The following is a 14,893-nucleotide window of genomic DNA, read 5'->3' on the forward strand; positions in this document are numbered from 1 at the left end:
GGCAACAGGTATTATAGTGGTGCCAAATTGGCCTACTCAACCATGGTTTCCTCCTCTCCATCACTCCCTGCTCCCCAATGCATCACCTCACCTCACCCCAATCCCACTCCCCCACTCGCCCTCTTCACCTCCCCCACTGCCCTCCTCTCCCTCTATCCCCATTGTGGACCCCATTGCGACGTCGAATGCGGCTGCTGGGCAGGGCAGTGGAAAAGTGGTTTCCAAAGTGATTTTTGTAAAGTTTTAAATGTCAATAATTTGTAAAACATAACATCAATCCGAATTAAACTTGTTTCATTTACATCCCAGGACAATGGCGAGTAAGGTAGGCCCAATATTGTAGCGCTATCATTTTGGCGGGGTTTCAGGATCTCACGCACACGCACGCACACAAACAAGATGAGAGTTTTAGTAATATATAGATATATATATATAGATGGCAAGACCCTCGATCAGCATTAATGTATAGAGGGATCTTGGGGTCAAGTGCACAGCTCCCCAAAAGTGGCAACACAAGCAGGTAAAATGCAAATCAAGGCCTATGGTATAGATAAATGCAAAGTACAGGAGTAACTCAGTGGGTAGGCAGCATGGCTGGAGAAAAAGGATAGGTGACAGGGGTAAGAGGTTGGACAGGCTAGATGCAGGTAGATTGTTCCCGATGTTGGGGAAGTCCAGAACAAGGGGTCACAGTTTAAGGATAAGGGGGAAGTCTTTTAGGACCAAGATGAGAAAAACATTTTTCACACAGAGTGGTGAATCTGTGGAATTCTCTGCCACAGAAGGTAGTTGAGGCCAGTCCATTGGCTTTATTTAAGAGGGAGTTAGATGTGGCCCTTGTGGCTAAAGGGATCAGGGGGTATGGAGAGAAGGCAGGTACAGGATACTGAGTTGGATGATCAGCCATGATCATATCGAATGGCGGTGCAGGCTCAAAGGGCCGAATGGCCTACCCCTGCACCTATTTTCTATGTTTCTAAGTTACGTTTCAGGTCAGGACCCTTCAGACAAGGCAAGTGTACGCTTGCCTACATCCGTCAGGACAGAACACTAAACAACATAGAAACATAGAAAATAGGTGCCGGAGGAGGCCATTCGGCCCTTCGAGCCAGCACCGCCATTCATTGTGATCATGGCTGATCGTAAATAAAGAGTTTGAAGAAGGGTCTTGACCCGGAGCGTCACCCATTCCATCTCTCCAGAGTTCCTCCAGCAATTTGTCTCTACCTTCATACTAAATAGGTCCTTTGGTCCGACTTGTCTCTGCATGGATAGAGAATTGGATGGCAGACAGGAAACAAAGTAGGAATAAACGGGTCCCTGCCAGAATGACAGGCCGTGGCGAGTGGTGTGCTAGGTTCGGTGCTGGGGCCACAATTATTTCCAATATATATTAATGATTTAGATGACGGGATTAAAATTAACACTGATAAATTTGACGCAAAGCTGGGTGGCAGTGTGAACTGCGAAGAGGATAAGAGGTTGCAGGGTGATTTGGACAGGTTGAGTGAGTGGGCAGATGCAGTATAATGTAGATAAATGTGAAGTCGGCCTTCATAACGGCCCTCATAACGAGGGGATTTGAGTATAGGAGTAAAGAGGTCCTTCTGCAGTTGTACAGGGCCCTGGTGAGACCACATCTGGAGTATTGTGTGCAGTTTCGGTCTCCAAATTTGAGGCAGGACATCCTTGCTATTGACGCAGTGCAGCACAGATTCATGAGGTTAATCCCCAGGATGGCAGGACTGTCATATAAAGAAAGATAGGAAAGACTAGGCTTGTATTCACTGGAATTTAGAAGGATGAGAGGATATCTTATAGAAACATATATCAAATTATAAAAGGACTGGACAAGCTAGATGTAGGAATTTTTGTCCCTAAAGTTGGGCGAGTCCAGAACGAGGGGCCAGAGTCTAAAACTGAGATGTGAAAAGAAACATTTTCACCCAGAGTTGTGATTTTGTGGAATTCTCCGCCACAGAAGGCAATAGAGGCCAATTCAGTGGATGAATTTAAAAGAGAGTTAGACAGAGCTCTAGGGGCTAGCGGAATCAAGGGATATGGGGAGAAGGCAGGCATGGGTTACAGATTGTGGATGATCAGCCATGATCACAATGAATGGTGGTTCTGGCTCGAAGGGCCAAATGGCCTCCTCCTGCACACGTTTTCTATGTTTCTATGCTGACCTAGATGCTCCATCCAAGCTTTCCCATTTGCCTGCATCAAGCCAATTTCCCTCGAAGCCTTGCCCATCCACGTCCCTGTCTTTTAAAAGTTATTATATGCGTCTCTACCACTTCCTCTGGCAGATCATTCCATGAACCCACTGTGTGAAAATGTTACCCCTTAATAACCCTGTCTCACGGTGCGAGCTGACCCACGAGGTACCCCGAGTGAAAGACTCGTGATTGTGCACGAGATTCCAAGTGTATGATCAAGAGTTTAACCGAGTTCCCACGGGTATGACAAGTTTGCCGTTTACTTGTCATTTCTGCGATGTTCCAAGTTCGTCTGCCGAGTTAATCTTGAGCCAACCCTGAATGAAGGGCTGTTTTAATAAGCAATTCTTTGAAGACAGATGAAATGACAGCAGCATTTAAGAGGCTTTTTAGGTGGAACATGAATATGCAGGGAGTGGAGGGATACGGATGACATGTAGGCAAAGGAGATTAATTTAACAGTGTGTGTTCACACAGTCAGTACGCTTGTCTCCCGTACTAAGTCACCCCTCCCTCTCCACACCCCTCCCTCCCCACCCACCCCTCCCTCCTACCTCCCCCCCCCCCCCCCCCCACACCTTTCCCTCCCAACTCCAGTCCCATCCCGACCCCCTGGGAAACTGAAGGGAGCGACAATCAACTGAGGGGGGGGGGGGGGGGGGGGGGGTCGGGTTAAACAGCTGTGCATGGAGCCCGCCACCGGAGTCCAGAGATGCTGCCCGCCCGCTGAGTTGTACCCTGTTCCTGCCTTTTCACCATATCCTCTGACTCCGCTATCTTTAAGAGATCTATCTGCTTTCAAGAGAGTTAAATAGAGCTCGTAAAGATAGCGGAGTCAGGGGATATGGGGAGAAGGCAGGAACGGGGTACTGAATGTAGATGATCAGCCATGATCACAGTGAATGGCGGTGCTGGCCCGAAGGGACCGAATGGCCTACTCCTGCACCTATTGTCTGTTGACAATTGCTGAACCCTTAACGCGTTTGTACCAGAATATAAAAAGGCTTTCACGCCATTAAGCAAAGTAGCCAACAAATGGCACATTTTACTTAACAAAAGTTATTAGCAAATATAACTCTGCATAAAAATGAAACAAGTTGGACGTTAAGATCTGTTTTGGAAATCTTGCGCATAATTCTGCAGGACTTAAGAGTTCCCACGGTAGACTCACGAGACACTAAGGTAAACGCACGGGCCGCTACGTTCTTAAAACGAGTTCAAATGTTTCAATTTTTAACTTCAGCAGCACATTTTACTTGTGGAAAACTTTAAACACGTTTGAATTTTTCCAAGAGTTAACATGTTTCACGGGTACCTGCCGTTCGCGCCACGAGTCACTAAGTGAAAGGACGGGTTGCACTTGAACTCGAGGGGGACCAATATCCTGGCGGGGAGATTTGCAAAGGCTACTGGGGAGACTTTAAACTAGTATGGTTGGTTAGAGGGACTCAAATTGGGAAAGCTAGCAGTCAGTGTGTGAGGCAGGAGGCAGAGAATGGTAGCACTCTGACCCAAAATGTAGGGGAGAGAGAAGAAAAAGACAATTAACAGAGAATAAGAGAGGGTGGGTTTCTTAAATGTGTATATTTTAATGCTAGGAGCATTGTAAGAAAGGTGGATGAACTTAGAGCCTGGATTGACACCTGGAAGTATGATGTTGTGGCGATCAGTGAAACATGGTTGCAGGAGGGCTGTGATTCGAAACTAAATATTCCAGGATTTCGTTGCTTCAGGTGTGATAGAATTGGAGGGGCAAGAGGTGGAGGTGTTGCATTGCTTATCAGGGAAGATGTTACAGCAGTGCTTTGGCAGGATAGATTAGAGGGCTCGTCTAGGGAGGCTATTTGGGTGGAACTGAGAAATGGGAAAGGGGTAGCAACACTTATAGGGGTGTATTATAGACCGCCAAATTGGGAGCGAGAATTGGAAGAGAAAATATGTAAGGAGATTGCAGATATTAGTAGTAAGCACAAGGTAGTGATTGTGGGAGATTTCAATTTTCCACACATAGACTGGGAAACACATTCTGTAAATGGGCTGGATGGGTTGGAGTTTGTAAAATGTGTGCAGGATAGTTTTTTGCAGCAATACATAGAAGTACCTACTAGAGAAGGGGCGGTGCTGGACCTCCTGTTAGGAAATGAGACGGGTCAGGTGGCAGAGGTATGCGTTGGGGAACAGTTCGGGACCAGTGATCACAATACCATTAGTTTCAATATAATTATGGAGAGGGTCAGAACTGGACCTAGGGTTGAGATTTTTGATTGGAGAAAGGCTAACTTTGAGGAGATGCGAAAGGATTTAAAAGGCGTAAATTGGGACATTTTGTTTTATGGGAAAGATGTGGAAGAGAAATGGAGTACATTTAAAGGTGAAATTTTAAGAGTACAGAATCTTTATGTCCCTGTTTGGTTGAAAGGAAATAGTAAAAATCGGAAAGAGCCATGGTTTTCAAGGGAAATTGGACACTTGGTTCGGAAAAAGAGGGAGATCTACAATAATTATAGGCAGCATGGAGTAAATGAGGTGCTTGATGAGTATAAAGAATGTAAAAAGAATCTTAAGAAAGTCATTAGAAAAGCTAAAAGAAGATATGAGGTTGCTTTGGCAAGTAAGGTGAAAGTAAACCCAAAGGGTTTCTACAGCTATATTAATAGCAAAAGGATAACGAGGGATAAAATTGGTCCATTAGAGAGTCAGAGTGGACAGCTATCTGCAGAGCCAAAAGAGATGGGGGAGATATTGAACAATTTCTTTTCTTCGGTATTCACCAAGGAGAAGGATATTGAATTATGTGAGGTAAGGGAAACAAGTAGAGTACCTATGGAAACTATGAGATTCAAAGAAGAGGAAGTACTGACACTTTTGAGAAATATAAAAGTGGATAAGTCTCCAGGTCCGGACAGGATATTCCCTAGGACATTGAGGGAAGTTAGTGTAGAAATAGCAGGGGCTATGACAGAAATATTTCAAATGTCATTAGAAACGGGAATAGTGCCGGAGGATTGGCGTACTGCTCATGTTGTTCCATTGTTTAAAAAGGGGTCTAAGAGTAAACCTAGCAATTATAGACGTGTTAGTTTGACGTCAGTGGTGGGCAAATTAATGGAAAGGATACTTAGAGATAATATATATAAGCATCTGGATAAACAGGGTCTGATTAGGAACAGTCAACATGGATATGTGCCTGGAAGGTCATGTTTGACTAATCTTCTTGAATTTTTTGAAGAGGTTACTCGGGAAATTGATGAGGGTAAAGCAGTGGATGTTGTATATATGGACTTCAGTAAGGCCCTTGACAAGGTTCCTCATGGAAGGTTGGTTAAGAAGGTTCAATGGTTGGGTATTAATGGTGGAGTAGCAAGATGGATTCAACAGCGGCTGAATGGGAGATGCCAGAGTAATGGTGGATGGTTGTTTGTCAGGTTGGAGGCCAGTGACTAGTGGGGTGCCACAGGGATCTGTGTTGGGTTCACTGTTGTTTGTCATGTACATCAATGATCTGGATGATGGTGTGGTAAATTGGATTAGTAAGTATGCAGATGATACTAAGATAGGTGGGGTTGTGGATAATGAAGTAGATTTTCAAAGTCTACAGAGAGATTTATGCCAGTTGGAAGAGTGGACTGAAAGATGGCAGATGGAGTTTAATGCTGATAAGTGTGAGGTGCTACATCTTGGCAGGACAAATCAAAATAGGACGTACATGGTAAATGGTAGGGAATTGAAGAATGCAGATGAACAGAGGGATCTGGGAATAACTGTGCACAGTTCCCTGAAAGTGGAATCTCATGTAGATAGGGTGGTAAAGAAAGCTTTTGGTGTGCTGGCCTTTATAAATCAGGGCATTGAGTATAGAAGTTGGGATGTAATGTTAAAATTGTACAAGGCATTGGTGAGGCCAATTCTGGAGTATGGGGTACAATTTTGGTCGCCTAATTATAGGAAGGATGTCAACTAAATAGAGAGAGTACAGAGGAGATTTACTAGAATGTTGCCTGGGTTTCAGCAACTAAGTTACAGAGAAAGGTTGAACAAGTTAGGGCTTTATTCTTAGGAGCGCAGAAGGTTAAGGGGGGACTTGATAGAGGTCTTTAAAATGATGAGAGGGATAGACAGAGTTGACGTGGATAAGCTTTTCCCACTGAGAGTAGGGAAGATTCAAACAAGGGGACATGACTTGAGAATTAAGGGACAGAAGTTTAGGGGTAACATGAGGGGGAACTTCTTTACTGAGAGAGTGGTGGCTGTGTGGAATGAGCTTCCAGTGAAGGTGGTGGAGGCAGGTTCGTTTTTATCATTTAAAAATAAATTGGATAGTTATATGGACGGGAAAGGAATGGAGGGTTATGGTCTGAGCGCAGGTATATGGGACTAGGGGAGAATACGTGTCCGGCACGGACTAGAAGGGTCGAGATGGCCTGTTTCCGTGCTGTAATTGTTATATGGTTATATGGTTATAAGTTGCGTCCATGAGTTCCGACGTTACAGCTACGTTAATCGTACGTTATAACCACGAGTTTTAACTCAGGGTACCTCGTGGGTCAACTCGCACCGTGAGACAGGGGTTTAAGTCACCTTTAAATCTTTCTCCTCTCATTAAGCCAGTGCCCCTTGGTTTTTTACTCCCCTACCATGGGGGGAAAACCCTGACCATCTACACTCCTTACGATTATATAAACCTCGATAAGGTCTTCCTCAGCCTCCCTCTCTCCATGGAAAATAGCCCCAACCTTTCCAGTCTCTCCTCATAATTCAAGCCCTCCAACATCCTGGTGAATATTTTCTGCATCCAATCCAGGTTAGACATCTTGTCACATAGCTAGTGACCAGAACTGCACACAGAACTCCATGCGCAGTCTCACCAACATCATGAATGACTGATCATGATACTCCTGTACTTCAATGCCTGACCAATGAATGCCAACATGCTAAACGCCTTCTTCATCATGCTCTCTACTAGTCTCGCTGCCATATTTTTGTATCTCCTGGTCCGTTCTATTCACCAAAATTCCCCAAGCCGCTGTCCTTTAGTCTGCAAGGCCTGCTCTGGTTCAACTTCCCAAATGCAATACCTTACACTTGTCCAAATTAAATTCAAAGTGTCATTCTGTCCACTTCCCGTTGATCTAGATCCTGTTGTAACCTCAGACAACCTTCTTCACTATCCACCACATTCCAAAGACATGAGGGTTTGTAGAGTCAGAGTGATACAGTGTGGAAACAGGCCCTTCAGCCCAACTTGCCCACACCGGCCAACATGTCCCTGCTAGACTAGTCCCACCTGCTTGCATTTGGTCCATATTCCTCCAAACCTATCGTAACCATGTACCTGTCTAACGGCTTCTTAAACGTTGGGATAGTCCCAGCCTCAACTACCTCCTCTGGCTACTTGCTCCATACACCCACCACTCTTTGTGTGAAACAGTCATCCCTCAGATTTCTATTAATTTTTTTCCCTTTCACCTTAAACCTCTGGTCCTCAATTCACCTTCTTTGGGCATGAGACTATTTGCATCTATCCGATCTATTCCTCCCATGATTTTATACCTATATAAGATCACCCCTCATCTTCCTGTGTTCCAGGGAATAAGAGTCCCAGCCTACTCAAACCCTCCTATAGCTCTAGTCTTGGCAACATCCTTGTAAATCTTATCTGTACCCTTTCCAGTTTCACATCTTTTCTATAACATGGTGCCCAGAACTTCTATGTGATGCTCCTGCAAGCGAGATTTTCATTCTACCTGTATCTCACCTTATCTGCGCATATAAACATGAATATACTTCCTCCGTAGCCTTCTCTATCTAAATAAAGATAGTTATGTGGAACACGTTGGGAGTGGCCATTTGGAGGCTTAGTATCACATGCACAGTAAGTGCAAGGCTTGGGTTGAAGTGGCTTCAGCATAAAGGATAACAGTGAGGTTAGACTGCCTTTTATTCCTTCCCTAAACTTTCCGTTGTTTGGTGCAGCAGTTAGGGCTGTTGTTTGCTCCTCCTGCAAGATGTAGGAAGACAAGTAGACTCCCCGATGACACCACCTGTGGGATGTGCGTGCAGCTACAGCTCATTACAGACTGCGTCATGGAACTGCAGCAGCAACTGGGTGAACCATTGGCCTCGGGATCATCCGGGAGACTGAGGTCCCAGACAGGAGTTACAGTGAGGTGGTCAAGTGGATGGGTGACCATCAGGAAACGGAGTCAGCACAGAGTACTGGACAGCCATGTGGCATTTCCTCTCGACAACAGGCATGCCCGTTTTGGATACTATTGGGGAGGGAGAGGGGTGGGGAGGAGAAGCACTGCAGAGGAAGGCAACAGCTGTCAGGTTGGTGGCATCGATCCTGGCTTTGAGGCGCAACGGGGATTGGTGTAGTTTAGTTTAGAGATACAGCGCGGAAACAGGCCGTTCAACCCACCGGTTCCTGCACATTAACACTCTTATACGCAGTAGGGACAATTTTTACATTTACCAAGCCAATTAACCTACATACTTGTACGTCTTTGGAGTGTGGGAGGAAACCGAAGATCTTGGGGAAACCCCACACAGGTCACGGGGAGAACATACAAACTCCGTACAAACAGCATCCGTAGTCAGGACCGAACCCGGGTCTCCGGCGCTGCATTTGCGGTAAGGCAGCAACTCTACCTCTGCACCACCATGCCAAGTCTGACAGAACAATACTGATAGGAGATTCGTTAGTTAAGGACACAGAGGAGATTCTGTGGCAGCAAACTAGACTCCAGGATGATGCGAAATGATCGCCGAGTCCAGACTAAACATAGACTGGGCGATCATTTCGATGAACACCTTCGCTCAGTCCGCCTGGACCTACCCGATCTCCCGGTTGCCAAACACTTTAGTTCCCCACCCCATTCCCACACTGACTTTTCTGTCCTGGGCCTCCTCCAGTGAAGCAAAATGCAAAATGGAGGAACAGCATCTCATATCACGCATAGGCAGCTTACAACCCAGTGCCATGAAAATTGATTTCTCTAATTTCAAGTAAACCCTTCATTCCCTCTCTCTCCATCACTCCCGCCCCCAAGCCACACTAGCTTTCCGTTCTCACCTCGCTACAGCTAACAATGACCTGTTTCCTTCATCATTGCTACTTTTTTGCATCTTTCATTCGTAACTTCTATACCTCTCTCCATCATCGTCTATATCTCGCATTTTCCTTTCCCATGACTTTCAGTCTGAAGAAAGGGTCTCGAACCGAAACGTCACCCATTCCTCCTCTCCAGAGATGCTGCCTGTACCGCTGAGTTACCCCAGCATTTTGTGCCTATCTTCAGTTCAATCCAGCATCTGCAGTTCCTTCCTACACAAACCAGTACAAGAGGAATGGGTGACACCTGAACTGGAGGGGAAGTAATATCCTGGCAGACTGACGAGCTACTGTTACATGGGTGGGTTTAAACTAGACTAGGTACAAACTTGGGATTCAATGCAGAACTGAGGCAGTTGAGAGGCTCGCAGTTGTTATGGGATGTGATGAAATAAAGTTCAGCATACAGGATAGACAGGGGCAAAGCAAGGATTAATGGATTGAAATGCATTTACTTTAATGCGAGAGGCCAGACAGGTAAGGCAGATGAAGTCAGGGCATGGATAGGTATGTGCAACATGTATGTTGCAGCCTGCAGCCATTATGAAAGATAGGCACAAATTGCTGGACTCAGCAAACCTGCAACTAAAAAGAAAGGATAGGTGACATTTCAGGTTGGGACCCTTCTTCAGACTGAAAGGGGGGGGGGAGGGGAGAGAATTGGAGGTTAGGAAAGAGCAGGACAAATCAGGGCCAGCAACAGAAGACCTCAGGCAGGGTGGTTCCCTGGTATGTCAATTGTTGGCCAGGGGCAGTGTGATCTCAGAAGGGATACATTATTGCAAACTGTGGAACTGCTTACACAACTAGGCTGGAAGGAGGGGGCCGAGAGGGATGGAGGTGAGGGGAGTGTTAGAAGCTACTTAACATTGGAGAATTCGAAGTTCATACCGCTTGGATGAGATGCTGTTCGATCAACTTGCGTGTGCCCTCACTCTGGTCATGCAGGAGGCACAGATCAGAAAGGGCAGTATTGGAATGGGAGGTGAGTTAAAATGGTTTGCAACCGAGAGATCCCGTAAGCCTCAGCGGTCCGAGCGTACGTGTTCAGGAAAGCGGTCGCAGAACCTACACTTGTTCTCACCGATGTACAGGCACCCACGTCGGGCAGTAGATGAGGTTAGAGAAGTTGCAGGCGAACCTCAGTCTCACCTGAAAGGGCTTGGGTCGGGGTCGCTGGATGAAGTCGAGGGAGCAGGTATAATGCAGGTGTTCCATCTCCTGCGTTGGCTGGGGAAATTACCTGGGGAGGGGGTGGATTGGGTGGGAAGGAATGAGTGAACAAAGGAGTTTCGGAGGGAGTGGTCTCTGCAGAAGGCGGATAGGGGCGGAGATGCGAATATGTGATTAGTGGTGGGATCACGTTGCAGGTGACGGAAATGTCGGAGATGCTGTGTTGGGCGGGGAGGCTGGTCGGGTGAAAGGCGAGGACCAGAGGAACTCTGTCCTTGTTGCAACTGAGGAGAGGGGGAACAAGAGCAGAATTACAGGACATTCACATGGGAACTTCATCAATTACAGAAGGGGGACCCGTTCCTACCGAATGTACGCCAGAGTGATCAAGAGAGGGGAGGGAGGTGTTCGAGATGGTCCATGCGAATTCGAGGGCAGGGTGGAAGTTAGTGGTTGTTAATAAAGTCCTCGAGTTCAGCACGGGTGAAGGAGGTAGCCCCCATACAGTCGTCGATGTAGTGGAGAAGGTGCAACAAGGACTGTTTGTGTAACCAACAAAAAATCAGGTATATCTGGGGCCCATGCAGCTGCCCATGGCTACACCTTTCACTTGGAGAAAGTGAGAGGGATAAAAGAAGTGGTTGAGTGCGAGGACAAGTTTCACTAGGCAGAGGAGTGTTAGTAGAGGGAAGCCATTACGGAAGAGCCAATACGGAATCCTGGTTACGAGTGGGACAGAACTGGAGGTTTCATGTTTCAGGGTGTAGGTGCTGCAAGCGAGATAGTGGTATTGCTTTATTAAGGAGAATATTATGGCAGCAGCCTAAGATAACATAACTGATGGTTCATCCAATGAAGTTATAAGAGTAGAGCTGAGAAATAAAAAGGGGATGATCACCTTGCAGGGAGTGCACTATAGACCCTCAAATAGTCAAGAAGAATTAGAACACAAACGGCAGGTTGCATGCAGTTGCAACACAAATGGGGTTATCATAGTATGAGATTTTAATGGATCCAGGGTCCTGGATGGGGTGGAATTTGTCAAAAGTGTTCAGGAAAGTTTCCTCAGGCAATATGAGGAGGGCCCTACAAGGGAGAGGGAAAAGCTTGATCTACTCTTAGAAAAATAGGAAGGGCAAGAGACTCAAGTGTCCGCATGTGAGCTTTTTTGAACCAGCGACCACTGATCTATTAGCTTTAAAATAGTTATGCGTAACTAAACGGCAGACCCACAAGTGTAATTCTGAATTGTGGAAGGCGAACTTTGATGGCGTGAGGCTGGAACTTGCTAAAGTTGATTGGAGTAGGGTGTTTGTGGGCAAATAAATGTCCCTAATGTGGGATGTTTTCAAAAGCATGATGACAAGAGTTCATGGCAATGTATGTTCCAGCAAGGCACGCAGGACAAGAAGCTTGGATGATGACAGAAATTGAGGTGCTGGTCGGGAAATAGGAGGAATGGGACAGGTAAAGGCATAGATCAAGTGTATCCTTTGAGGAGTTTCAGGAACTTGCTTGAAGAAATAAGGAGGGCAGAACATACTTAAGGTGGAAAGGATGTCATTAAGCTAGAAAGAGTGCAGAGAAGATTTATGCAGATGTTGCTAGAACTCAAGAGCCTGAACTAAAGGAAGAGGTTTGGCAAGCTGGGACTTTATTCCTTGGAGTATAGGAAGCTGAGAAGTGAGCTTATAGAAGTGTATAGGATCATGAAGCAAAAGTACCCAGAGTTTTACCCACAGTAAGACAATCAAGAACCATAGGACATAGGTTTAAGGTGAGAGGGGAATGACTTAATAGGGACCCGAGGGGCAATTTCTTCACACAGAGGCGAGTGGGAATATTGAACGAGCATCCAGAGGAGGTAGCTGAGGCAGATACTACATCAACATTTAAAAGACATTTGGACATGTACATGGATAGGAAAGGTTTAGAGGGATACGCGTCAAATGCAGACAATGGGACCAGTGCAGATGGGACATCTTGGTCAAAAGCTGGGATGAAAAGCCCGATTTCGTGCTACAAGACTCTACGAATCTAAAGGCTATTAATCTTTGGGATTCACTCTCACACAAGGCTGTGAAATATTTTAAGGCAAGATTAGTTCTTTAGAAGTGAGGATGAAAGGCATGATGGTAAAGAAGGCATACGGGAAAGTCTCCTTTGTCAGTTGTGGCATTGAGTGCAAGGGTCAGGTAGTCATGCTGCAGCTTTACAAAACTTTGGTCAGGCTGAATTTGGAGTTTTGTGTGTTGTTCTGGTCGCCAATTGACTGGAAGGATGTGGAAACTTTAAAGGGTGCAGAATAAGTCTACTGCAATAGACGGTATTAGCTGTAAATGAGAGATTGGACAAACTTGACTTGTTTTCTCCGGAGCATCGGAGGTGGAAGGGAGACTTGAAAGAAGTATATGAAATTACAGGTGGTGCAGACAGAATGGACTTAACATTTTCTGCAGGGTGGAAATATCAACAACGAGTGGGCAGCGGCAAGAGTGTTTAATCATCGTATGCACCGGAACAATGACATTCTTACTTGCACTAGCTGTACAGGCACATTTACAGCAACAACAGAATCAGTTATTCTAGGTAAACCAGACAGTAATATTGCAAGCCAAAGTACATCGTGCAACCATAGTAGTGAAAAGTGGAGATAGGATTGTGGTTAATGTTGTGCGGCATGGCTCAAGACTATAATGGTTGCCGATAAGAAACTGTTCCTGTACCTGGAGGTCAGGGTCCTGTACCTTCTTCCTGATGGTAGCAGCAAAATGAGAGTGTGGACTTTGATGATATTTGCTGTCTTTTAAGAGAGTATAAAGGAGAGGTGGGAGAAAGATGGATTGTTTTCTCCAGAGCATCAGAGGTTGAGGGGAGACCTGAAAGAAGTTTGTAAAATTAGGAGTGGCATAAATGGGGGAGACAGTCAGAAACATTTTCCATTGTGTGGAAATGTCAAAGATTGAGGGGAGGGGAGTGAGGGTGTCAGAGCTTCAAGGCAAGAGAGGAGAAAGTTGAAAGGTGATGTTCAGGGTAAGTTTTTTCACACTCAGAGAGTGGTGCCTGGTCTGCGCTGCCAGGGGTGGTGGTGAATGCAGATACAATAGCCGCATTTTAAAGGATTTTCAGATAGGCACTTGGACATGCAGGGAATGGATGGTTATGGATCACATGCAGACATTCCTGTGGTCCATGCTCTACTGGTCTAACCACCGCGGTCCAGACTGCTGGCTCTCCTACCTGTGCAGATGAGGTTATAGCTGATGTTAGCCTCGGCAATCATGGGAAGGACATGTTCCTGACAGTAATTCATAGCCAGTGAACGTCCACTGAAAGGGTTGACCAACAGGAGGAGGCGCCTGGATCTCGGGAGAAGTTCAAGGCTGATTTCTGCAAACAATGCGCAGATTGTCAGGAACAGGAGCTGCAGACGAAGCCAACCATCCACACTTTCACATCACCCAGACCTTTGCCGATTTCCCACCTCCATCATCCCCTGGCCTCTCCCTTCATCCACTCAGCAGCAGAACCTTCACAGCCTCTGGGGAAGTAAATTCTAGAAATTCACCCTTGATCCAGCTCCACTTTTCAGTATATGTGCCCCTTCTCCATCCCAAAGAGCCAAATCCATTCTACGACAGACCCCCTGGTCCAAGTGCTAATGCCTCACCACCAGGGAAGATAGAACAGCACTGCACATGAACAGGCCCATTCACCCCCAGACACGTCCTCTCCACACCAGATTGTCCCAAACATCTCTGCATCCATCTATCTCACCTGGAATACCAACTCCGTCCCAAACCCCCAAAAAAATATGTTCCCCATCCCCGACCCACAAACACCTTCCCCTCCCTGAATCTTTTCTCCATCTCAGACCACCCACCCAATCCTTTATTACTTTTCCATCCACAATCCTCTCCACTTCCAAATACCTGAACCCAATCCCCCCATGACTCACTTCCACCTCTCCCATCCACCTTCCCTATCCTTAACCACCTACCTACCCCTAGCTCTTTCTTTCTCCATCTTCCCTCCCCTAAACCCCAACCCTCTTCTTCATGCTCACAGCCACATCCCTCGCCCCTTTTTTACCTTCCCCTAAATCCAGCAGTCCTTTTCCATCACATCTCTTTCTCCATACTTGTCCCCTCCCTTCACCTTCACCTTCCCAGACCCCAACAGCCGTTTTCACACCTCTGCCCCTCTCCCCATCCCAGACCACAACCCCTCTCCCCATCCCAGACCACAACCCCTCTCCCCATCCCTGACCTCAACCCTTTTCCCCATCCCTGACCTCAACCCTTTTCCCCATCCCAGAACCCAACCCTTGCCCCATCTCTGCCCCCCCCCCCCCCCCTTCACCAATCCCCATCTCCCACCCTTTCTT

At 46.4% G+C, this 14,893-nt stretch overlaps 1 protein-coding gene across 1 annotated transcript in view; it reads right to left on the minus strand.

Moving 5' to 3' along the window:
• LOC116967821 (sphingosine kinase 2-like) overlaps window positions 1-14,893 on the minus strand; it is a 30,766-nt gene that overhangs the window by 15,217 nt on the left and 656 nt on the right. The window contains exon 2 of the mRNA XM_033014437.1: window positions 13,747-13,896. Coding sequence (XP_032870328.1) covers window positions 13,747-13,896 — 150 coding nt within the window. The remainder of the gene's footprint in view (window positions 1-13,746; window positions 13,897-14,893) is intronic.

The sequence above is a fragment of the Amblyraja radiata genome, chromosome 41 (assembly GCF_010909765.2).
Source record: "Amblyraja radiata isolate CabotCenter1 chromosome 41, sAmbRad1.1.pri, whole genome shotgun sequence".
In the NCBI taxonomy this organism is placed as follows: Eukaryota; Metazoa; Chordata; class Chondrichthyes; order Rajiformes; family Rajidae; genus Amblyraja; species Amblyraja radiata.